The sequence below is a fragment of the Mauremys mutica genome, chromosome 10 (genome assembly GCF_020497125.1).
Source record: "Mauremys mutica isolate MM-2020 ecotype Southern chromosome 10, ASM2049712v1, whole genome shotgun sequence".
In the NCBI taxonomy this organism is placed as follows: domain Eukaryota; kingdom Metazoa; phylum Chordata; order Testudines; family Geoemydidae; genus Mauremys; species Mauremys mutica.
The window spans coordinates 61,308,795-61,335,352 of record NC_059081.1 but is presented as its reverse complement, the minus strand read 5'-3'; the positions used below and the strand labels follow the sequence as shown (position 1 = coordinate 61,335,352).

At 39.3% G+C, this 26,558-nt stretch overlaps 1 protein-coding gene across 3 annotated transcripts in view; it reads right to left on the bottom strand.

The window, feature by feature from the left end:
* Window positions 1-26,558, bottom strand: part of LOC123378379 (disintegrin and metalloproteinase domain-containing protein 23-like) — a 242,767-nt gene that overhangs the window by 35,224 nt on the left and 180,985 nt on the right. The window contains exons 25-27 of one of the 3 annotated variants that reach the window (XM_045032074.1): window positions 20,216-20,306; window positions 16,249-16,303; window positions 6,160-10,120 (exon numbers count right to left, since the gene is read on the bottom strand). The exons of 1 other annotated variant lie outside the window; for it this stretch is intronic. In XM_045032074.1, coding sequence (XP_044888009.1) covers window positions 9,971-10,120; window positions 16,249-16,303; window positions 20,216-20,306 — 296 coding nt within the window. In that variant the 3' untranslated portion in view covers window positions 6,160-9,970. Of the gene's footprint in view, window positions 1-6,159; window positions 10,121-16,248; window positions 16,304-20,215; window positions 20,307-26,558 lie in introns of those variants that run through there. One more of the 3 variants, XM_045032071.1, reaches the window with a different exon arrangement.

Here is a 26,558-nt window from a genome sequence, read left to right as displayed (position 1 = left end):
TCAACGAAAGACTGCCCTGGCTCCACGCTGGAAAGGCCCTTTCCAAGTCCTGTTGACTACCAACACTGCTGTGAAGTGTCAAGGACTACCTGCCTGGACCCATGCATCGCACTGCAAAAAGACCCCTCCACCTCGGGAGGCCACACCTACTGATGATCAACGTGCTCCTTCTTCTAGCCCTGCTGTTCCTGCTGGACAGCGGAAGAAGAGGACAAGGTGACGTACTGGTGACCTCTCCCTTGTCCTCTGACGGACCTACTGTGCCTTTGGATTTTTCTAAAGGTATTCCCACATTACAACCCTCTTCCCTTTATCATGCTAGAGCACGATTGTTTTTGGGGAAGAGGAGAAGATACATTCGTTCTGCAAACTCCTCCAGAGTTCAGGGATTCCTGACTAAAAGAGACATTATGAACTGGCCCTGGTGGAAGAAACGAAGCATCGTTTATTGGCAAGGAGGGAACTGTGGGGAGCGTGCTTGGGCGTGTGGGGTTCAATGGTGGCTAGGATTTCTTCCAGGGGCAGGGCTCTGTGCTTATGGACAAGTACCCTGGGGATGTACTGCCCTCCCTAATTGGCTTTCAGATAATGACTACCAAAAGCACCTTGCTACCACAAAGGTTACCCCCACTAGCCCCTCAACCCTGGCCGTCACTTCTGTAATTTATCCAGATGTAAACGAAATTGTATATTCTAATGAGATTCGTTGGCCCAGACCTTCCCATCTTAATGATTTATTAGAATATTGCTCAGAAAGCCTATTTTTTAAAGTTCAACAGACTTCATATGAGAGAACCATTGAGTGGAAAACAAATGGATCAGTGGCAATAGAGATCCATGATATTACTGCAGATCAGCCCCTAGACTTTAGATATGAAATTGATGGATTCCATAGTGAAGTAGATATGATGGTTATTCCTGGAATTTGTGCTATGTTACCTGAAAGAGGCCCTTATTGTTATTTGGTTACCCAATTAGTGAATAATCAAACGACTACCCAAAGAGTTTGTTCTACTACTGGAAATTTTACCTGTCTTGAGACCATTCCAGTGACTGATAATGTGACTTGTGCTTTATTGCAATACACTCCCTCTTATGCTATTGATATTAATGCCTCTCAGAAATATATGCAGGTCTACAACCAACAGATGTGGTATAGACCTACGCTGAGGGGATATGTGCCAGAATATCGGTGGACTGTACTAAACACTACACTAGGGACTGTGAAGTTTACATTGCCTTTATCTAGTTTTCACATTACCTCTACATATCCAAATTGTTCCAGGGGCTGCCATTAGATTAGCACAACTGAGGGCCTGGGTTATTTCCTCTAGAAAGAAGAGGGATCTAGCCGGATCCTTGTGGGATGGGGCCAATTCTGCAGCTGCTGTTTGGAATATTTTTAAGACCCAGGAGCATGATGAGAAATTGGGCCAATTAGAGAAGGCCACTGGCCTGATTTCTGGGGCACAGCTGACACAAGTGCGAACCGGGGTGAGTGAGTTACATGTCATTTCCGCCCTTAGTTCTCTGACCCAGAATTTATTGAGAGAGATGGTACTGAATATAACTGAAGCTGGGAAGGCATTGCAGTGGGATCTAGCATGTTCGGAAATTCAGGATTTCCTGAATGACCAGCTGATGGCCATTCGGAATGATCTAGTGCACCAAGCTTGGCCCACTGCCCTTACAGACACGTCAGGAGTACCATCTGCTCTGTGGCCATGGAGACATACTTGGAGACTTTCTGGATGGAAATGTGGACGTTCACAGTGCTCCTTCCAAGCATATGGACCGGTTAAGGGGGTGTGGGCTCCCACATACCGAATCCTGCCGGGTCCATGGGGAGGATGCATGTGGGATTGGGTGATTCACCGAGATATCTGGGAAGTCAGGCCACCTGCTTCTCCTAATCGATTTTTAGTTAGTGCTCCTGGGATTACAGCTGATATTTGGATGGGGTTAGGGAATTTATGGACATTTTGGCCGTTAGAACCACCACAGCTTCAGTGTATACGGAAACTGAAGCCAGGGGAAGTTGTCACTGTTTATGACAATATTTGCTGGGAGGTAAAGGTCAAGGGACTACCCTTACAGGACACCCACTTTTTCAGGCTAATGATAGCTGTGTGTACATTAATGCCACCACGTTACAAGATATACATATTAATCTTACCACTGCTGCAGGCAATCATATTATTTACTGGCCTGCAGATAGAATGTTACATGTAGCTCTTAGATTTCAGGTATATTTTAATTGGACTAGGATAGTACCTGATCGTTTTCAGAATTTGCTTTCATTGTTGCCAGAGGTTCGCAGAATCTCTGAGTTGCAGGGGCAAATTCACATGCTTCAGAATATATATCATGCTGAGCAGAATGCCTTTCATACAGCTTATAGAGTTTCTACTTTATGTACTAAGTTTGATGTATTGTGCTTTGTTACCAAAACTGTACGACAACCCCATTATTTTATTCCTATGGGGATGTTATTGTTTGTAGTGTTGTTAGTTGGTGTGGGATTATGTTATTGTTGTTGTTGTTGTAAAGGGCGTAATGATAGTAATACTACTTTTCATGTTCATGCTAATCATGCATTGTCCTTACATCCCATGAAAACCCCTAAGGTTGAGATGTCTCCTGTGGACTCTGAAATCCATGGTTTAATGCAAATTGAGATTTGAGGTATTTGTTGTACTAGAAGTACAAAAGGGGGAATGTGGAGGCCAAGAATTAATTAATAAAGGTTTGAAGGGATCTTAATGTATGTTAGCTAATTAGCAGAGGTTAAGCTGTTACCCTGTATCTGGTGCAGAGTGAATTGTGTGAAAAGTCGTTACGACCTTGTGAATTGCAGTCTTGTTTTCTGTTCTGGTATTGCAGACAAATAAGATAATGAATAGGCTTATGTATAAACAAATGCAAATGTTTACTTTTACTGTCTGCAAGTTTGCTAGCCACTGTCTGTTAAGAAGGTATAAAGATTGTTATGATTGTTTTACTAATTGAGAGAGATCTGTTCAGGACAAGGGGCAACCCAGTTCCTGACACTCTCTCCCTCTTGTGTTCACTAGAGTATTATAATAAAGTATTTGTTTTTGCTGCACCTAAACATAAGCGAGAACTGAGTTTTCTTCGACAAAGTGGAGACTTTAAATATCAGCACAACTAGTAAGTTTGTTAGATTTCAATGTTAGCATGGGGGCAGATTCAAGAACAGTTAACATACGGTATTGGGAGACGAAAACAAAAGAGAAAAGGATGTAGTCAATGCATTACAAAACTAAGAACACGGAGCTATATTCTGCTCCCCTTGGTGAAATATAAAGTGACTAATCAGAAATTAGATATTGTAGGTTTTAAGAAATCCATTATATCTTCCCATAAATTCTGACCCGAGCTACCCTTCGCCTTGGCACCTTGCTGTTCATGTTTTCTGCAATCAGAGTTTTCTTGTCTTCAAAATTCCAGTTGCACATCTTAGAGTACAGAATAACCAAAGATGTAAAGGTAAATATATAGCTTCCATAAATTCAATCAGTACTTGTCATTTCTTAGAGTACTGATTTGTCAAGTTGTCCATTTTAACATCTAGTTCATGGTAAAATAATAAAGAAAAGTAGATATTTTCCTTATTTCATTCTAATTTCTATGCATCAGCTATGTTTAAGCTGATATTGAGATAGTTTTACAGATATTTGTTAGGTTTTAATTATTTTTTTTAATAATTACTACATAGTGCTACAAGCCTTTGCAAAGAAATGGAAATGTTAAATCTAAAAATCAAGAAAAGGAAGTTTAAAAACCCTCATCAGCTGGCAAGTGTTTTTTACAGTAAAGTTTAATCATAACTCAGATATGGCAGCACTACAAGTGTTATCAAGGAATCAATTTTCTTAATTAAGTCATACTAGTCCCGATCCAAAGCCCAAGTTTATGAAAAAAATTGGATAAAATCTTCAAGAGCTTTTATGTAACAGGGACATTTTTGAAAACTTTACCCTGGAACCTCAATTGATTCTGAATTTGGCCCATTATTGTATTTTAAAGTACCTTTGTACTTAGTGATAATTTTGACTACCTACTTAGAAGGCTTTAAAAACTGTGGACTAGATCCTCAGTTGATGTCCATCAGTGTAGCTCCAATGATCCTCCTTTCACATTGTCACAGATTTATGGCCATCTGACTGGGATACAAAGAGAATGATAGGCTGGTCCAGTCCAAAAGTTCCCAGTCAGTCTGATTTACAGATGTGGGATAACATTTTCAGAAGTGCATAAAGTGACAGAAGACTGAGTCCCTTTGAAAAAATCAATTAGTTTTAGGCTCCTTACTCCTGGGGGAATTCTGTGCCAAAAAATTAAAGTTCTGCATATTTTTTGTCAATATAACACAATATAATCACACCAGTTTCAATTATTTTGGTAATTTATTTCAAAATACCTGTCAGCAACTGTGTCTGTAACCAGAGCCATCCCTAGGGTGAATCGGGGCAACCGCTCCAGGCCCCGCGCTTTGGGGGGCCCCAAGGGCCGGTGCAATTGGCCGGCACGGTAGGTCCTGGAAGAGACAAATCTGTCACTTCCGCCCCAGGGCCTGCACCCCCCTAGGGATGGCGCTGTCTGTAACAATACAGGCAACAAAAGATTCAGGAAGTGCTTTTTGACAAAGACTCTTTACTAGGCATATTAATACAGAACTCTGATTAATTTAACCTACAATACAGAAATGTGTTTCCTGCACCCTCAAAAGCGGTGCAAAGGCTTGGGAGAGTCACGGGTACAGAGGAGCTGAGGAAGACATAAGCAATTGCTGGGAAGGAGCCTGTGTTTGAACCTGGGAGGTTGTTGGGTGTGGGTGGGAGAAGTATAGAACAAGTTTTGTGGGGGGTTTTGGGAGGGGAGGGATTATTAGGGAATCTCCACCATGCAGATCCTGACTGACCCCTAGCCTCTCTCATTCAGTCAGGCACATCTGTCACTGCACCCCACAATCCCATGTTTCCTTGCACCCCCCACTCATCCACCCCTCCCTCCCATCTCCATGTATCCCTGCACCCTCACTCAGCCACCCCACTTTCCCCCATGTGTCCCTTCCCCCCTTCCCCATTCCCATGTGTCCCTGTAACCCTACTCATCCCCCTCATCCCCATCCCCAGGTGTGTCTACACCCCCCTATGTGTCCCTACACCCCCACTCCCATTCATCTCCCACCCCAGTGTGTCCCCCCAGCAGTCCCCTCCATATCCTGTGCCTCCTGACCTGGCCTCACAGGCATGGTGCTTGAGGAAGACAGCCTCTTCTGTTCCCTATCTGCAGCTTAGGCTGATTCAGGAGCAGCTGATCTCTGTTCTGGCACCACAGTGGCCCCTTGTTAGCAAAAGGTGTAACTGCAGCATCTTTCCAGCAGAATGTATTTTTCTGCGGGGGGGGGGGGGGAGGGAAGGGAAATTCTGTGTGGCACAGGAATTCTGCGCATGAGCAGTGGTGCAGAATTCCCCCAGGAGTAGATCTTCTGTTCCACTGACTTCTACATACATGTGGAAAACTACTGACTTTAATTGGGACTTAGGGCTAGTCCACACTTACCGTCCAGGTCGACGCGGTGAGTTCGACTTCTCGGAGTTTGAACTATCGCGTCTGATCTAGACGCGATAGTTCGGACTCCGGAAGCGCCGCGGTCGACTCCGGTACTCCACCACTGCAAACGGCGGTGGTGGAGTCGACGGGGGAGCTGCGGAGTTCGACCCCGCCGCGTCTGGACAGGTGAGTAGTTTGAATTAGGGTACTTCGAATTCAGCTACGCTATTCCCGTAGCTGAATTTGCGTACCCTAATTCGAACCCCCTTTTTAGTGTAGACCAGGCCTTAGGCTTCTTTGTCACTTTCCGCAGCTTTGGGAATTTTACCCATATACTATTTGCATGAGAAATTTGATTTATATAATTTGTGAAGCATTAAAACAAAACCATGCTCTTCTCCCATGAAGGACTGAAGAAATTAGTAAGGACATTCAGCTTCTTACACTACTGTGATAATAATATTTCCTTTGCTGGTATGTTATTATATCAATAAGAAGCCCAACTGTCACTCTATTGTAAGCATGCAACTCCACTGATTACACTGGAGTTGCACTTGTATAAACAAGGACAGAAATTCATTCATATTCACTAATTTATTATATTGGCTTTTATGGTACTTACATAAGATTTCATTCCTTCAAAGCAAAAATATTGTAAATTTTCATATAGAATAGACCGACATTGTATCCCCCTTTACAAATACATCAATGCCTCATTTAGATCTGGCTCTGTATTAAAGACTTGGTAGCAAAATAAGTCAGGATGATATCTTATTTTTAAACTAACTGACAATGCAGAAGTATTGTAACTCCCACTGATTTAAATGGGAGTTCCACAGAGGGAACTAGTGTAAGACTCATGGGGTTTTAGCTCACCGGGCAGGAGATTAGAACTGGCATCTCTACTGATCCCACTCACCCAGTTTTTACTTCTGATGGGGAAAGTCTGTACATTTAAAAGCAAAGATCTCACCTAAAACTAATCATTAAAAAGAATCTTTCAGCATTTGAGGTTAGATGAATCTTGGTCAGAATCTATAATCAGACGTTTTTATTGAGGCTTCTGATTGTTCCTGCAAGCTTGGTGACATTCTGAACACAGGAATTTAATAAAATAAGCATACATAATAAAGAAGAAAAATGATCAAAACAAAGCTACAACATTCCATGTTCATGATGTTTTTAATACCATTTTACTAAGAGTTGCAGAACAATGACTATTAAATTTCCATTCATCAGCAGCCAACAAGATATGAATGAGCATTAACTCCAAACAAAAACTGGCTCATAACATCATATTGTGCACTTAAAAAAATATTTACAAATCATTTTAAAAAGGAAGATTAATAGTGGAAGCAATAATGAATATAAAACATGGCTGATAGGCTTTCAAACAAAAATAAATTCAAGTATTATTTTGTAAAGTTCCTCAGACATTTGTCTTTAAATTTTGTTTGTGCAATACCCATCTTTGCATAGTAAAGAAAACTTTATAAAACTCTAGTTCTATGTAATTTATTTTTTAACATGCACCTACAGTATATTTAATTTGCCTCATAGAGCTCTCTTATAAAAGGATTAGGTCAATTCAGTGGGATCATGCAGCATACCAGTAAGAGCTGTATAGTTACCATACATTTTCTTGTCAAGATGAATCATATAATGGAGCAAAAATATAGTGGGTGAAATGGGGACTCGTCATTGCTTAACATTTACTCTATTAATATTAAATTCTGACACTTGTAAAGATAAATTAATGTAAGCAGCATGTGTACTCTACTAAATGTGGCAAACGAATGGCTTAGAAAATCAACAATATCTAACTAAATGGTTAAGACTACATAACCCTAGTACCACAGAAAAGATTGATTAGAATCTACTTTTGTGAGTTATGTGATGTCATTTACATCCTGTACATACATAGCATAATGCTTGTGTGTTTTACACATACACGCACACAGCTAAACAGTGGAGCGTAAATTCAGTCAAGAAATCATATTTCCTATGAAACTGCTAGTGTAACAAAAAGTTACACCAACACTTACCATATGTACATAATATTTGGGGACCACTGTGGTCTGATTAAAAACATCACATCGCACATTTACAATGTTATTTGTGAAATGCTTATCATCAAAGTTTTATTATACAGGTAGTTACATTAGACACCTAATTGATTTTGTAACCACAGTGGCATTTCTACTGTAGTTACCACATTGATTCTGCAGTAGAACCAAAATGTGCAGTTTAGTACCTGCCAGAGAGTAATTATACCTTCCATATGCAGTAGCAAAGTGGAAATAAGCAACATAGTACCAGTGGGCAATATTACAACACAAATACTTTGAGTTCCCCTCAAAATTACAAGTATTCATTGTCATTGAACATCAATACGACCAAAACTCTTGCCCTGAAGTCAGATAATGTTGAAATGATGCTGTAAATAGCTCTGTTATCACAATATGAGGTAGATCTATATCAACACAGAGTACCTCTTACTCATAATGCAATAACAGTGGTCGCTTTCTAAAACATCATTTGACAAATAACCATCTTGACTGCAAAACAATATAGTTTTCCTGGGAAAGACTTCTCTTTCAGATTGGATATTGTCAGAGTTTGAAATATGTTTGGAGGCAAAAACGTTTTACTGAACAAAGCAAAAAAAAATTATAGTAATTGCAACACTAATTTTTTCCTAGTATTTCCATCAGTTAATTTTAAAGCTAAATCCAGAAACTGACTCAAGATTTGAACAAGGAAAATGAAAGTCAGGAAAATGAAATATAAGACCTAGATGGAGTTGGAGTTATAGGACTAACTCCCTCTCATTTATACTAATATAAATAAGAGGTAATTCCATTGAAACCTGTTGAGTTACCAGTGTAATTCAGAATAAGTAGAATTATGAACAGGCTCTAAAGCTTTTATTTGCTCAGTTCACTAAGGCCCAAGTCCAATGCCTGTTAAAGTTAATGGGAGCCCTTCCACTTTGTCAGTGAACTGGACTGTGCCCCATGTGTGAACATACAAATAATAGCATTAATGTGCCAACCCTCAGACGTGAAATCTGAACAAACCCTAAGAGTGACACTAACCATCCATAGCAGAAATAGTAGCTCTCCAGATTGTACATTGAAAGGTGACAGGTACTAAAGAGGGAAACTCAGAGTGACTTGGATCATCTTTGCAAGCCTGCCAGGAAGGGAGAGAGGCGAATGGGTGGGAAAATGGCAACTAAACGGGAAAGCCTTAGCCTGTTTCAAGCTTTCAGCATTTTGTGAATATTTTAAGGCTTACTTAAGCTTGTTTTCCTTTCACTTGAAAAAGCTAGACAGAGGAAAATAGTTGTTGAAATTAAAAAGATATGAACTTGGCACTTTCGTGATTAATTTGAGATGGTGTCAATTTTCTTACATTATATACAGAAAATCTGCATGACAGCCAAAAATTAATTCAAAAGAGACTTATTAAATACATATGCATTTACACATTTTAATATGGTTTGTTTTTTGGTTTCAAGCATACAAACTTTAGATCACACCTGTTTGGTGCCAGAACTCCCTGGATCTGCATGCTACATCTGCCTTTTTTGAGCAAGCCCAGAACACCCGCTATACAACATGCTAGAAAGATTAAAAGGGGAGCAAAATTAAACCACCAAAATAGATTTACATAGAGAATAGAACCTTTTTAAGGAAATCCTTCAATAAAGATCCGTGAAAATGATATGTCAATCTCTTATTTCCATATATACATTTTTTCTTTCTATAGAAGAACTATACATTATCACTGCTCAAAAACAATAGCTCCCATATCCAAAGTAATTTTAGTCCAGGAGATAAAAGAACAGGGACAATGAATCCACAGAATAGGGAGCTTTCGCTCCAGAGAGAAAGAATGCTCTGCACTGGTGGAAGAAGATTTCATAAGAGCCTAATATCACCACCTCTGCATTCTGTGTTTTGTTGTTTTCTTCTCTGTATAGATTTGGGTGCAGATCTTGCGTGGGTCGGCTTGCTAGCTTGTTTGTTTGTTGTATATATGCCATGCAATTTACCCTTTCCAAAATTAGCTGCTCATGCCACTGGAGTCTGTCATTTAATATGAAAAAAAAAGTCATGCGAACTCAAGTTAGAGTGCCAACAGGCTAGGGGAAAAAATCTTCTATTTTACTATTTTGAAACAGTTCTCTTATTGCACTTGGTTGGTTTGCCCCCTTCTTTCTTTCTTTCTTTGAAAAAACAAAACAAAAAAAACCAAACAGTTGTCCATCACTGTCTTTTTTTGAAGAAAAAGATGAAAGGAAGGGAGTATTTGAACTTATCTCCAAAAAAGACAGTGTTCCTTCACTCCATCCCCAGCAACTCAACTTTAGTCATTGCCATTTCTAATGTTCTTCTTTATTGATTGAGTTCCTGCACAGTGACAGCAAAGACTTCACACCTAGAATCCAGTAGTGCAAGAAGAAGCTTTTCCAGTTAAGTTCCTTCAGATAGGACCTTGCTGATTTGGATCGTACCTTCTCTTTTTGACATTTCTTCCAATGTGCGTCAAAAGGAGATTAAATGAGGAGGAAAAACATAAAACATTAGTTAGGCATAATGGGAGAGAAGCAGTGCTAACACCATAGTAAAGTAATAAGCTCACTTTGAGGTAATCTCACAAACTAACCTTACAGTGAAGTAACTGTAATGATTTGACTTTGAGAGGGTTTGGACACTGTGTATTACAGTATCAATTCCTGCTGTCTCTATGAAGTTTAAAATTGCATGTGTTAAATCTAGATAGTGTATATAATTAACTTTTTGTTTGTTTGTTTTTTTTGTGCAGTACTGCAAGTGGCAGTCAAGCCTATTTAGATGGGAAGTTTTTCAGACTGTCTGACATGTCTATACATTAAGCCAGGACAGCATTTGTACATCATTTGGAACCACTCAAAACAGTCACATTTCAAATACAAAATTACTCTTAAAATGCAAAAAGGCATCTGGCTGTTTATAACAGGTACTCATTAATCTCCAAAACATAGATCTTCCACAAATGAGGTGACCATGGCCCCTCGTATCCATCTTTCAGTGGCTACACTGAATCCACAGATAATTTTATAGTGGACCAAGCTATCTTAGTATCTCTGTAAGCTTTTACCATACTATGGACAAAGCACTTTGAATCTCCAATAAGGTACAAAATATAGCAGATACTGAGACATTGCAGTCGAAGGAGAATGGACAGAGACTTTTAATTATGCCATTACAATTTAGCTTTTATACTAATGTCCAGTCTCCTACGATATTGATACCCTATATCAATAAACAGCAAGACATTACAAGGCAACAGCACAAGTTGGGTGCAACCTCCCCATAATCTGGCTTTATGTGGGGCATCAAGCAAGGGGCTCATGCATTTAGTCTTAACATTGGGCATGTGCACCACTACCGCCACCAAATTGTCATGCAAAAGACATAGAACAAGAATTAAAAATTAAATACACAAAGCCCAAAATTTCCTTTTTGACTGTGCTCTCCCAATACCACCACTGCTGTAGTGTTTAAGCTGAAAGCAAGCCTTTCCTAAGCTGTACAGGTGACTTAGGAATCAGTGCAAAAAGAACAGTTATCCAGGACAGGTCTTTCAGAGAACCTGGCAGCCTTTGATCTTGTGCCAGTGCCAGCTTGACTATTTGTTATTAAGGCATGCAGCATAGGAGTTACAGGCTTTTAAAATGTCATTGTTTCCCTTTTTATAGAAAAGAGTTGTACTCATCCTCACTGTGACTCAAACTGACCGCACTATTTAGATATATCAACCCAGCTATCTCTGTAGCATTCATACCCTCTGAGTAGATCTGATATTAATGGATACCCTTTTTCTAGTCAGATGTAGAATAGTATAGTAGGAAGTCTGAATAATATTGACTGTTTAAATCTGAATCAAAACTTGTCTGGACTTACTCTCTCTGCCAGTTTCTCTCTTTTTCTATGGTGTATGAAAAGGAGTGCTTTAAATGACTATTTTTTATCACACAGCATACTGAAATTCAAACTCCACTAACCAACAGTTATTTACCTTTAAAACAAATCTGAAAAAATCAGGTCACTAATAGGTGTGAAAAATTCAGATGATTTAACTGTCCATTCAATGTTTGCATTCCTGTTATTTTTAAGGGAACAAACCACTAAAAGCCTAAAGTCAAATGTGTTGCCTGAAGTTTTTCTATTAAATTGATGAGTGGGCTCTGTGACATTTAGTACGAAGTTACAGTGGGAACATGTTTTGCTAGCCTCCCAATATAACCCTCCAGGTCTTTCCAACTGACCCCTTGCTAGAGTAGTACTCCTGAGCAGCACAGTCCTGCTAGTACTGTCTCTGAGTAGCTTTGGAGGTACTTTGGAACAACTGCCAAACTCTTGTGGAACTGTAACACAGCCCACATCATGTCAAATGTCTTCTAGGGTCTATTTCAAAGCCACAAATCTATTTTGATCATGCCCTACAGTTCATTAAATGAAAATACATTTTTCCAAAGGTAAAAAATTAACTCAGCTAATGCCTTTCTTCTTTTTCAGTATTTCCTTAATATGTTAAATCAAAATGTTATGTTTCCTCTAGTCAATCATTAGTAACAACTGTTTTCTCCACAATATCAGAGTCTGACAAAGTTGTCATGCCTGAAAACGAAGGGTGTAGGGATCTAAATGTGACATTCAAAATGAGCACACAGAATTGTTTTTGAAATACAATATGCTTGATGTTCAGTAAGTCAGTTTTGCATATTAATTTTTTGGTAAGAAATAACACCTTGCTCTTATGTTATACTTATCTGAATATCTCAAAGTGCTTAACTAAGTTGGATAGCATTATCTCACCCAAGGTTATAACAATAAGCCAGTGACAGAACTGAGAGCAGAATTCAGGCCTCCTGGCAGAGTCACATGCTCTAACCACTAAAAAACCACATCTCTACTCACAACACATTATATGTTGAGCTGAAGATACTAGTCCATTTAAAAAACTGCAAACGGATGGACAAATCTTGGTTTTCTCCCCAAAAAAGTCATAACAAGAAGTGAGGGAACTAACAATATTCATGGGCCAAGTAAAGTGTAGCAATTTATCATAATGAATTTCCTACACTATTCTGCTAATCCTTCATTATAGCTAAGCTCCAAGCATTGCTTAAAAACACCATGTTATATAAACCTTCCTGATAAACACTGGTCAGAAGAGTCAGCTGAGCCCTCTACCCTGCTATATCAAGATCCCCACCTGGCTGTATAATTGTTTCCCTCACCCCTACACCAAGTGCAGGGTTGAGCACAAATGCAATCCTTGCAGTCAGAGCACACAAGGACAATCAGGTTAGCGCACACAGGAATGCTAGACTCCCCAAAAGAGTCATGCTCCTCCCACATACTATTCAGCAGAATAGGCCTTATGTGTGGTCAGGGTGGAGAGGCACATGCCACATTCTCTTAAAGGGAACTGCAGAGGCTGTGCTTTGTCCCAGGAAACCTCAGGAGCGCCCAATGTGCCAGAGCAGCTTTGCACTGGCCCCAGTTGCAGGCTGTGGCTTCAAAGCATACGTTAGCCCTTAATATATATCTCCACAAAGCCCAGTTCATATAATGGACTAAAGGCGCCATTAACATCCAATTACATCTAAGACTACTGTGCTATATTTTTGTAACTTCAAAAATGTGAAACAGCTTCCGATTATAAAACAAATTACTAGCAGAAAAGATGTATATCGAAGTGAAAACCGTTTTTATAGCTGAGTTGTAAAATACTTAAAACAGGTTTCAAATGGAAATGTTGGAAGATCATTAGTTTTAGCAATGCCTTGTTAAATGTTAAGTTCCCCAGAACTAAACACAAACTCAGTCACATTCTTCCCCCAAATGAGTGCATATGGATTCCACTGAAGAAAACACACATTTGTGCATCTGAGTGCAGAATTTGGCCTACCACAGGACAGTAGATATTCTGGGCCCTATCTTGAGGAGGTGGGAGACAGGCCTGGCTAGGATTGACAGGTGTGTGGTCTTTCACTGCTGGTTGGCTCACCTGCCAACTGGAATAGCTGTTCTGAGATACTGAAAGCAGCCACCCCTCTCTGGCCAATAGGGGTATCTCTACACAGCGTTTTGGAGTGAGTCTCCCAGTCAGGGTTGATCCCCTTTCCTAGGCTTCGGAGCCCGAGATCCAATCTGAGCGGTATCTTTAAAAATAGCTGCACAGCCAGCATTTTAAAGGACTAGCACAAGCCCCGCTAGCCTGAGTCTGTCGACCGGGGCTGAGAGGCTCGATCCAAATGCTGTACAGACATACCCTAACAGGAACTTCACCTGGCTTCACTGCTGCTTCAGGGGGACAGATGTGCTCCCTGTCCGCTAGCAACAGCTGCTCTGTTGGCCTCCCTCTTGGCCCCGTCTGCTCATTCTTCCTCAGCAGCAAAAGGCAGAAGCACTAAGACCACTTCCCTTCCACTCCGCAAGAGGCTGCTGTTTAGGGCTCCATATTACCTCCTCCAGCACGTACAAGCAGTGGCTCTTCTTCAAGGCTCCATCCACACATGCTCATTGGCCAGAGGAGGAGGAAGAACAGTGTGGATGCCTTCACTAGTGCAGTAAACACCAACATGAGGAAGAGGAAATGAGCCCTCGGGTAAGGGCCACACTACAGAGAATGATGCTGAGGCCACCATCTTAACTTCTGCATTGCCTGTTGTTTTTGGTGCCATTTTAGCCATGGAACTCTAACAGGGAATTAACAACTTTTTTTTTTAAACATTTAATTCCAGTTTCAATAATTCAGAGTAATAAAAGTTCAGCCTCCATTAGCTCTGAATAAAACAAACAGCAACAACAAAACCCAACTATTACTTCTGTTAAAAAAATAAAATACTCGTAGCATAACTATAACAAGCCACAGTGCAAAGTAATAATCACCTACATTCCATTTTGGATAGTTGCTTTTAACTCTTTTGACAGCACAGTTCATTCTTTGCAAAAATAAATATACAAAATAAAGCCACTGCTACCCCAGACTTTTATTATAGTTTTGATGTATCCTATTTTTTCTCCTCATTGCTTATAAGTGTTTTGAGAAGAACACAGCAACTACTGCACAAACACACTGCCTATTTTAGTAGCAGCTAACTACTAGTGTTGCTATTGCAGTTTATGATGTTCTTGTAAATCAGTGCCTTCCTCCATGTTCACAGAAACACAAAGTCTTGCCAAAAAAAATTAAGGGTTACTCCAATGACTGCACAGTCCCTTCAAATCAGTAATGTTTCTGTAAAGTTTCCCCATACCAGATCTTGAAAAAGTGAGCAAACCCACAATAACCAGGCTGTTGCTATGTGAAACTGAAAATTAAAACAACAAAGTTAGGGGATGGGATCATCAGCCTCACAACAGTGACAGTCTAGGGCACCTGCTTAGCTAGCCCGTTGCCATCTGTTGGCATGAGAAACAGTAGTAGACATAGCATGTTATCTGATTTTGAGCAGGTGGATTCTTGCTGCTCATGGAGCCACTGCACACACTTTGCAAGGAAATGCAGAGTGGAAAGAAAAATAGATGTTACTGACAAACCAGAGAGCTGGTCTGTAGTTCTTGTATGAAGCATACACAAGGTTTCAGAATCTCACTGCACAGGCTCTCTGCTCTTCTGATCATTTTTGGCTACAGGATTTGGCTCAATTTGAATTCCTAAAGCTGCCTTTATGCAGAAGTTTAAGGATTGGGTAAATATTTGGCCCACCTAGTAACCCTCCACTTGGCAGGAAAGCTCCGTTGTTTAGCAGATATCACTGGGAATAATACTGTGCCTATACATTTTTACCCACCACAGCACCTCCCCTACTAGTCTACTCCACATTCTGAGGACTATTATGCAGTCTCAAAAGGAACTTCCCACATATTTTTTTTAATTTAGCCCTTACCAGTACTACTACTTAGTATTGTTATTTATTTACCAAGTATCCCCTTTCAAAATGTAACACACTAGCAAGCCAGCATTTAAAAAAGCAACTGAATTTGTTACTGTAGCAAAACTACACACTTATACATTCACCACTGTCAAGTAATTCTATATTAAAAAGAACTGGAAACTGGGCCTAACCATGAAATTCAGAGGGCCCACACAAAACTGCTCACATTAACTAACCCCTCATTCCGCTTCCACTTCTGTCCTTAATTAAGCATTGTAATGGTTTGAAGGGCGGTCCAGGGACCTGCTGCTATTATGTGAACGTCACCATCAATGCAGGTCATGTGTCTGCATAGTGCCTGACCAGTGCAGCCCTGACCCATGAGAGGGGCCCTTAAACACTACAGCAGTACAAAAAACAATTACAGCTTTGTCAGAATATTAACCAAGGTCTTCTGTGAAACAAAATATAGTTCCTAACTGGGTGCTCACTAGCAGCATTTAACTCAAATTCACTAAATATGTTCCTTAAGATCTATGTGCACTGAACATTTTACTGAGACTTGATCACAACATCTTTTCTGTCCTATTTTTATCCATATCTTTCCAGAAACTATCTAAAAATAAATCCTAGTTTGTTTATTTCTTTAAAGAAAAACTTTGTTTTGCTAATTTATACCAAACTGACCCACTAAGTTCATGAACAAAATTTGCTTAATTGCAGCTTACGTTTGATTTGGACTTGACACCACAGTACCGTATGTGCATGTGAACACCTGATAACCTGTGGAACAAAAATCACATCTCCTAGTTTGTAAAGTATTGGCTACTTCTCACATTACTAAAGACTGAAACATCACTTGCTTCAAAGGAAAATTAAAACCCATTCTATTAGTCTTGGACATCCTACAAAAAAATCTGGAAGCAAAGTGTGAGAGGCCCTACATTATGCTAGCCTTCTTCCACATACAAGTGAAAACGCCTTTCAATTTCCCCCCCAAAAACATGCACTTCAAGCTGTGAGCTAGGCCAGGCCATTGTATTTGAGGTTCTGCTACAGAATAGATATTCTTATCTTGCTCTTTTTAAAATATTGAACTCCTGATATTTTCAATACGAGAGCTTACTCATACAGGGATACCAAATACTTTTATATTTTTGTATGACAAAAAGACATGCAGGATGCAAAGTGGAACATTTTTATTGGTGATTTAGTGATGGGGAGCAGGTTAGTTTTGTGCTGGACAAAAAAAAATATGTTGACAATACCAGGAAAAGCAATTGATGTTATTTTACTTAAGCCAGAATTGGACCATTTAAAGTCCTGATTCTGGAATGCACTTAAGTGTGAACTTAACTTCATCCCATTCAGGACAGCACTTAACTGCTGTAAGCAAGTATGTTAAGCATATGCTCAAGTGCTGTCCTGGCCAAGGATGCTTTCCTGAATCCAGGTTTACCATACTAGTATCCAGAAACCACTATCACACAAGATCAATCTTTAAAGGAGTTTGTAGGTCTGCATTTAAAAGGATATGCCCTGGAACACAACATTTTAAACAATTTTTTACTGGAGATGCATCCCAAAAATATATATTTTTAGGGCTGAGCACCAACATCTGCACGTGGATATATGTACATAGCTCTCATTTACATCACTGGGAGTGGCATGTGTCTAATGGCCAAATACATACCTAGAGGCATATACTGTCATTCAATCATGTAACTCCCACTGTGTTAATTCCCAGAAAATAGTCCACAAGTGGAGGGAAGAACAGACTTAACATTACTTGTATGTGTAGCTTATAAAGATACAAATTCTGCAGGCCTTAATTGAACATTTGCTCAGTGAAGGAGTGCAGAATTTGGCTTAAGTTCCTAAACAGAATTAACAACACTATAATTAAATAATATAAATAAGTTCTCTAAATTACATATTTCTATATAATGTATATGCTATGTTAATGCAGACAGCTTCTTACATGTGTAATTTTTATGACTTCTTTTCTTTTATAAATTTGCATCTAATAGAGCCTGTGCTACATAAGATGCAAAGTACACCAACATAACACAACATGCAACAAAAGGTTGTGAACAGTAATTAACGTTTCATAGACTAGGCCTTTATACATTATACACAATCGTGCAGTCTCTCTGCTTGCAGAAGCCCCAATTACTTCAATGGCGAGTCTGCATGCAAAGGGCTGTAAATCAGACCAGTAGTTGTATACTCCAAAATACATACCTCAACTATTGTTCTGCTTTTAACCCATGCATTGAATGTCATAAGTAATAAAGAGTCACATTCTTCCATCTTTAAATGTGTGGAACTCTCAATGTCAGAAGTGGTTTTGTGAGAAAATTTGATGAACAAATACAGGTCATCATTAAGACTATCTTACAAGGAAGACATTAATTTGGGGCAAATTCTGCCCTCACACTTATCCAAAGCTATTGACATTAATAGGCAGCACAAGAAACAATGAGGGCAGAATTTTGTTTTTAAACTCTAATATACTGACAGTTTGGTAAAAAAAGAATTATAAACAGGCAAGTGGGATTCTTTTTTGCTCATGTCTAAAGCATGGACGGAATCAAGTATTTTTAACTATCCTTTTCTTCCTTTTTAATTTCATTTATTTTTGAGCAGCTCTCATACCACCTTAATTCTAGTGGGTTTCATATACCACTCCTGAGGAAACTGTGAATGAGAGATTAGGGAAATAATCTTTTTTTACAAAGATTGGATATCACCTCCTTTGTACTATTTGAGCATGCAAAGCAATGATATTTAACCTAGATTTTTGGTTCTTATTATAGCTGATCTGAAGTGGTTTTTAAAAAATATAAAATCAATAAATACAAAAAACTATTTAAGAACTTCAGTGATTATTGCTTGCATCATGTTCCCAGCTGGAATAACCTGGCTGAGCATTTGTGTACAATGGCAAAATTTGGGATGTATTCATCATCCAGGTTGCTTCCATTTTGCCTCTGCCAAATAGTAAACTGGAGTAGGAGTGGCCTTTTTGGACTCCAGCCTGGCTATCATCCAGCCTTACCCTGTCCAACAGTACATAAACTGCTCCCATGGAACTGGACTCTACAATCCTGACAACCACAATGCTTAAAAAGAGCCCTTTGCACCCATAGAGATGGAGACAAGACTTGCCCCAATGGAATATAAATGTGTAGCATTAACATGACAAATTAATAGGTTTTAAAAGGAAACAGATTTTTTTCTAACCTACCAAGATTTGAGGACAAGGTTGTATTTCTCCTAGAAGAGAACACTGAAAACAGTACACAGCTGTATTTCTTACAAAGCTTTAGATGATTTGATGTAATGGGCTTTTGCAGGAGATACTTAGAATCCTGAAATCTGGTGTTGGGTAGTATGCAAGAAAGGAAATTATTTTCTAAATATTTCTAAATACAAGTGTAATTTTTATGATACCCATTGTCAAAGATTTAAGATCTTAAACAGGTGTTTTTTAAATTTGTACATTTTAAGTAATCTTCAATCAAGCTCACAAAAGAGTCAATTGTTGTTGCCATTCATGGATGCACAAAAAAGCAGCCACAATCTTAGTTGTCTTCTCTGACTGCAAGATTGGTGAGTGTTATCACCACCTTTGGTGGTGCTAAACATCTGGGGCCAGATCCTCAGTTGGGGTAAATCAACCTAACTCCACAGAAGGCAGTGGAGCTTTGCCGATTTACACTAGTTCCAAATTTAGACCTAGTTTGCTATGGACAGGATTTATGTAATTGACATTACAAGGAAAAGCATATAATAATCCAAATTCAAAAAAATATAACTCCATTTTGGTTAATGGAAGTTACACCTGGAATGAACTTTGCTCAATATATGTTTCATGTCAATCAATGTTAATATACTAGAGCTGGGCAGGAAACAGTTTTCTTGTCTCAGAAAAAATTCCGAGATTTTGTAAATCATGGACAAAAAGTCAAAATCTTTGAAAATGTTCATGAACTGATAATCTGAAAAAAAATCAGTTTGAGTTAAAACTTTTGTTTCAATAATTTTGAAATGTTTTGTTTTCTATCTTTTTTAAACTTCTAAATAGAACTTTTCATTTTGAAAGTGTCAAAACATCCTCCTCAAAATGTTCTCAAAATTGGAAATTTCTTGAAACTGCCCATTTCCCATGAAAGGTTTCTGTTTCAATGAATCAGCATTTTTGACAGAAAGAAATTTTGTCAAAAAACTCAGAACAAATTCTATAGCATACTTCATATCTTGGTTAGACTCAGAGCAGCTTTGTCTCAGTTTTCAAGCATTGCTGTGCACAACTTCAGTGTTCATGTATTTTTCAAAATGTACCTTTAGATTTCCTACCACTATGTTTCACTCTCTGCTAAGCATGAAATAATATTGATATAGGGAGATGGCTAGACCTTCTTCATGAGAAGAAAAGTATTTCTTTTTTCACTTTTGGAGTTCTTTTCCATAATCTCATGAAGGTTAATCCACGTATACTACTGTTCTCCAACTTTGCACCCTGGTGACATCTGTGTTTTTTTACATTTCCCTTCTTTTTCAGTGCAAGTGTAACTATTTGAAGCAGTATTTTTCACTTTGAGTCTTGTAGCAGGAACTCAAAACTTAGTGAGGTAAGCAGAAAATAGAAATGCCATAGCCACTGAAGAGAAGACATGCGGCATTGCTTACTTAAAGCCCCATCCTGTCCCCCCAAGGACAATAGCTGCTACCAGGATGGCACCAGCGATGGAACCTATTATAAGATTGGTGGCACTAGGACCTGCGATAAAGGATTACGGGAAGAAAGACATAAGAACCAACCACTTCATTCATGACAAGGGAAACGTAATCAAGCAATTTAGGAAAACAAATAACCTACAAGATGTCTCTAAACATTTTCAAAGGGCCCCAGTTACTTTTCATTAATAGTATGAATAAACAAAGCTGTTGTAACGTTTCTCACTGTGCTATGCCTCCTTTCTAATACTAGATATTTACCTATCTCAGGGCTTGGCTACACTTACGGTTTGCAGCGCTGGTAGTTTGCAGCGCTGGTCATCCAGCTGTGTAGGAGCAGCGCTGGTGTGTGGCCACACTCACAGCTACCAGCGCTGGTGTGTGGCCACATTTGCAACATTTGCAGCGCTGTTGGGAGTGCTGCATTATGGGCAGCTATCCCAGCATTCAAGTGGCAACAACGTGCTTTTCAAAAGAGGGGGGTGGAGGGTGGTGTACTGTGACAGGGAGCGGGGAAGAGAGAGAGAGTGGATTTTTGGAGCCAACACTGTGTGTTAGTTTCCTGGATTGAAAAATCACAAAATATTCGCGAGCCCTTAGTCTTAACTCTTAATTGCAAACAGCCTGCCTCCAACACGGACTCCCCGCTGTTTCACTCACTCCCTGTGGTGTACTGTGACAGGGAGCGGGGAAGAGAGAGAGTGGATTTTTGGAGCCAACAGTTTAGCTTCCTGGATTGAAAAATCACAAAATGTTTGCGAACCCTTGGTCTTAATTGCAAACAGCCTGCCTCCAACGCTGTTTCTCTGTCAAGCAAACATTCACTCCCTGCCTCTCATTTGATCGTTCACAGCCAGGTACAGATAGCTCCTGTTTGCTGTGATCAGTGTTTGTTTTTTAGATAAGCAGTTCAACGGAGCACCAATCGGAGTTCACAACAAAACAAAGAGAGGCTGCATAACAAAACAAAGAGAGTAATTTAGTTAAAAGCTTTCTGGGATATCTCCTTATTCCCTGGAGGCCAATAAAAGCGCTGGTGTGTGTCCACACTTGATGAGCAGCGCTGGATCACCAGCGCTGCAATCGCTACACCCCAACCTGGCCAGGTGTACAGCCAGCGCTGCAGCCAGGGAGTTGCAGCGCTGGATGTGCCTTGCAGGTGTGGACGGTTACTAATTGCAGCGCTGGAAAGCCTCTACCAGCGCTGCAACTTGCAAGTGTAGCCAAGCCCTCAGAAATTAACAACACTGTCACATTCACTTCATTCTCTGGCAACTATTCCAATAAACACATAGTACATGAACCATCAGTTCAGAAAATTCAGATATTTGTAAAATTAAATAAAGTCTTAATTTAAAAAAAAATAGGATCCAAGGGGTAATAAAACATGAAGGTTGTACTTAATGCCTACTTATTTTCACTCCGATGGCAAATGAAAAATCCAAAAGCCCATCAATTCTGCTTTTCATATAGCTCTGATCTTGTAAGGTGCTGAGTACCCTCAACTCCCACTTATTTCAATTAGATCTGATAGTGTTCAGCACCTCTAGGGAGGCACACAGCACCTTATAGTCCCTATGGTTATGTCAACCTTAAGTTTACTAACTCCAGAGAGTTCAGCAGAAAGGGTGGTGGAGTAAAACGGTATGATTCAAATCAAAAAGAATAAAGATCTGTAATTGAAATAAAAGCTGCATTCCCACTGAAGCATTCCAAACATCAGTGCATCTCTTCATCATCCTCAAGCAGCCACTGAACAATAAAGTGGGGCAGGGAAAAAGAGAAGGGAAAAAAAAGGTGGCATAAAATCCATTTGGTGTAATTTTCTCTAAAAAGGCAAGAAAGCACTGTAGGATCAATTATGAATTCTCTTCCATAAGTGCTTTATTTGCATGGGGAGGACGAGGAAAAGAAAATACAAAATAGATCTATGATGTTTGTTTGCCCAAATTAATTCCAGACCACAGTATTCTCCACTATCAGGCACTCTCTGATGTAAATCTACTGTCTCTAAGTCCAAGGCAAAGTAAAATCTAATATAACAATTCTTTTGCATATCACACACCTTATAATTGAACAGAAATATTTAAATGCCCATTATTAGCTTTTCAAAAATAGTACCAATGAAAAAAAACAAATCCAAAGCGAGAGCTCCCCCACTGCAAAGGCCATTTTGCTATTCTAAGTAGCACAGCTCTGGTTTTGGTATCACAAGGTGTTTGGAATACTGTCAGAGAGATACAGGGAGGAAAAGAGGAGCATCAAGAAAAGATGGGAGAAGCAGAGAGGGATAGCTGGAATAGCTGAAGGAGCTCAGGGGCTAGTTCGGTGTCATGGACACCTTATAATACTGCGCAGTCCCGGACACACCACTGAGGAAGTACCCTACATTTTAAAATTCACCACAGTGATCTGTTTTTGAATAATACATCACATAAGTCAGTTGTTTCCTTGGGTTTTATTTTAGATATCAGGTCAGACTGAATAAAAAGCAAGCTCACCAGCTTTTATTTGCAACATACAGTGCAAAGAAAGACTCATTCTGTATACAGCACATGTTTTACTAGCTCATGTCAATGCATGATTTGGGGATTAAACAGGATACATACCATGCTGCAGATCATTCATGATTTATTATTCTGAATTAACATAAAGGGCTTATAAAAATTATTTTCTTGTCATCCTTAAAAACAATGGCTCAGATTCTGCGACTCTTACTTATGTCGAGTAGTGCCTTAGTCTTATAATAGTCTCAGTTACTTCAAAGGGAACTACTTATGGGTACTCACCACAGATGAGAGGGACAGACTATGGCCCCAAAAATTATATGAAAGCAGTCTAAAATTAATTAATATATTTCCTTTTTAAAAATACTTCCTATCTAGACAACACCAAGTATTCAGGGATATTAATAAGAATCTAACTTAACAGATACGAGCTGTGCACAAACGTAACAACAATAATCAAATGTACATTTTCTACTAATGGAAAATGCATCTTACTGAACTTACCTTTCATAGTCAGAGTTGGCTACAAATCAATAACATTGAGCATGTTGGAGGATAAACAAATGCTGGTACATGGGCATTCTATTTCCAATTAAGAGATTTTTCCTCAAGTACTAGCAACTTTATGATTTTTCATCTATTATCTTTGCCTAACCCAAAGCACATCTTTTTTTTTTTTGGTAAATGGATTTGGATTCAATGCAAGCATAATATTTTAGAGGTTCTGCAAACACAGCAAGTAAATGATTTACACAACGTTTCAGAAGCTTTGGAAAATCCACAGAAATTATTTTTTGGTCTGGCCTCAGGAAGTCATTTTTCCACAGAAACACTGCAGTAATACATTTATCTGATAGTGACATATTTGTAATTTGGAAACAGAAGTTCAGAAATGGCCATTTCAGGATATTTGAAATATGTCTACTTGTACAGAAAAAATAAAATTTCCATGTGTTTATTATATGTTTGATAAAATGTTTCAAGTACGTGTTAATGATTCAACAGTAGGAAGAAAGCAATGGCATTACTGTTACTGTGAATAAATTCACCACCAAGCTGATGGATTTAAATAAGATTAGACAATTAAATGAAAATTAGATTTAGAAAATATGGAAAACCCTTTAAAGTTACTATAACTATGGTGAATACCAGAAAATCCTGATACAAATCACTTATCTGGGGACTGACCCAATTGTAAGTGTCATAACTAGAGAAGGGCATCTTTTCTTTTAGCACAGAAAATAAATACTGCTAGTCACTAGCTTAGGAGTGACAATTCCTATTCATACAGATCAATTCCTCTTTTTGCTAAATCTATCAAACAAAAACTGAAAATGCCTATGGGCTACACTCAGGGTGAAATTCAATGGGAATTTTGCCATTGACTTCTGTGGGTCCAGGATTTCACTGGAGTCTTCAATGGAGAGACATATTGTGTGATTCCTTCTGTGTAAAGAATTATAATAATAATTCCACAAAACAACAACAAAAAAAGGTCAAAGATTAATTTCTTTACCAGAGAATTCTCCAGGTGACTAGCACCGGTTTGGAAATTTATAAAAAAAAATCAGAGACGTATATTGGAAAACAATTTTTAAAGAATATGTTACAATAGATTGAGAATATTTTGTAAGATAATTTTGAATACCACAAAAATTGGGCATTTTTATATTTTAATGGTTACCTTGTCTTTTTTTTTAAATACACATTACATTTTATCAAACAAATAAATACGTAGGAAATTTATATTTTTATCAATATGCCATGATCTAGCTGCTAATCTAAAGACCACTAGACGTTTGTTCATTACTTTAATGAATGATAAAAAGTACCATTTATGGAGGAAACAACAGCTAATAGATTTCAGCCATATAATTTCTATAGTCACTGGATTAACATGGAATAAAATGCAAATGTAAAGTAAGAGAATTTATTAACTATGGTATTTTGGAGGCATTTTCTATTGTGCCTGGTGGAGAGAAATAAAAGTTGTGGTGGATGAATTCTTTCAGATCTATTATTGCTGTGAATCTGCCAACTCCATGTATTTGCCACCATGCAGTCTACAGGTACTTTTTATGAACGGAAGGAATCCCACTGACTTCAAAGGGCTTTGGATCAAGCTCTATATCCCTATCACCAGGATGATCCTATTGAAGAGAGCAACTAAAATTAATGTCCTATAGATCTATTACTGAGATTGTTAATTACAGTTCTAGATTAGGCCAATCTAGCAACAAGAAGGTTGTCAGGGAAAGTGTGGGACCATTACTGAATGGGGGAGGCAACCTAGTGACAGATTATGTGGAAAAAGTTGAACTACTCAGATGCTTTTTTGCCTCGGTCTTCTCAGACAAGGTCAGCTCCCAGACTGCTGCACTGAGCAGCACAGTATGGGGAGGAGGTGAGCAGCCCTCAGTGGTGAAAGAAAGCTGGACATGCACAAGTCCATGGGTCTGGATCTAATGCATCCGAGGGTGCTGAGGGAGTTGGCTGATGTGACTGCAGAGCCATTGGCCATTATCTTTGAAAACACATGGTGATCGGGGGAGGTCCCGGATGATTGGAAAAGAACAAATATATAGTGCTCATCTTTAAAAAAGGGAAGGAGGAGAATCCGGGGAACTAGAGACGAGTCAGCATCACCTTAGTCCCTGGAAAAATTATGAAGCAGGTCCTCAAGGAATCCATGTTGAAGCACTTGGAGGAGAGAAAGGTGATCAGGAACAGTCAACATGGATTCACCAAGGGCAAGTCATGCCTGACCAACCTAACTGCCTTCTATGATGAGATAACTGGCTCTGTTGATATGGGGATGGCGGTGGATGTGACACATCTTGACTTAAGCAAAGCTTTTGATACTATCTCCCACAGTATTCTTGCCAGCAAGTCAATAAAGTATGGATTGGATGAATGGACTATAAAATGGATAGAAAGCTGGCTAGATCATCAGGCTCAATGGGTAATGATCAACAGCTCGATGTCTAGTTGGCAGTCAGTATCAAGACCCAGGGGTCTGTTCCAGGCCCAGTTTTGTTCAACATCTTCATTAATGATTTGGATGATGGGATGGATTGCACCCTCCGCAAGTTCACAGATGACACTCAGCTGGGGGAGGCGGGGGTAGATAAGCTGGAGGTTAGGGATAGGGTCCAGGGTGACCTGGACAAATTGGAGGACTGGACTAAAAGAAAATTGATGAGGTTCAACAAGGACAAGTACAGAGTCCTGCACTTAGGACAGAAGAATCCCATGCACTTCTACAGGCTGGAGACCGACTGGCTAAGCGGCAGTTTTGCAGAAAAGGACCTGGGGATTACAGGGGACGAGAAGCTGAATATGAGTTAACAGGTGTGCCCTTGTTGCCAAGAAGGCTAACGGCATATTGGGCTGCATTAGTAGGAGCATTGCCAGCAGATCAAGGGAAGAGATTATTCCTCTCTTTTTCTGGTAAAGAAATTGTGTCCAGTTTTGGGCTCCCCACTACAGAAGGGATGTGGACAAATTGGAGAGAGTCCAGCGGAGGGCAACAAAAATGATTAGGGGGCTGGGGCACATGACTTATGAGAAGAGGCTGAGGGAACTGGGCTTGTTTAGCCTGCAGAAGAGAAGAGTGAGGGGGGGATCTGATAGCAGCCTTCAATTATCTGAAGGGCAGTTTCAAAGAGGATGGAGCGCGGCTGTTCTCAATGGTGGCAGCAATGGTGGCAGCAATGGTCTCAAGTTGCAGTGGGGGAGGTCTAGGTTGGATATTAGGACAAAGCCCTGGCGGGATGATTTAGTTGGAG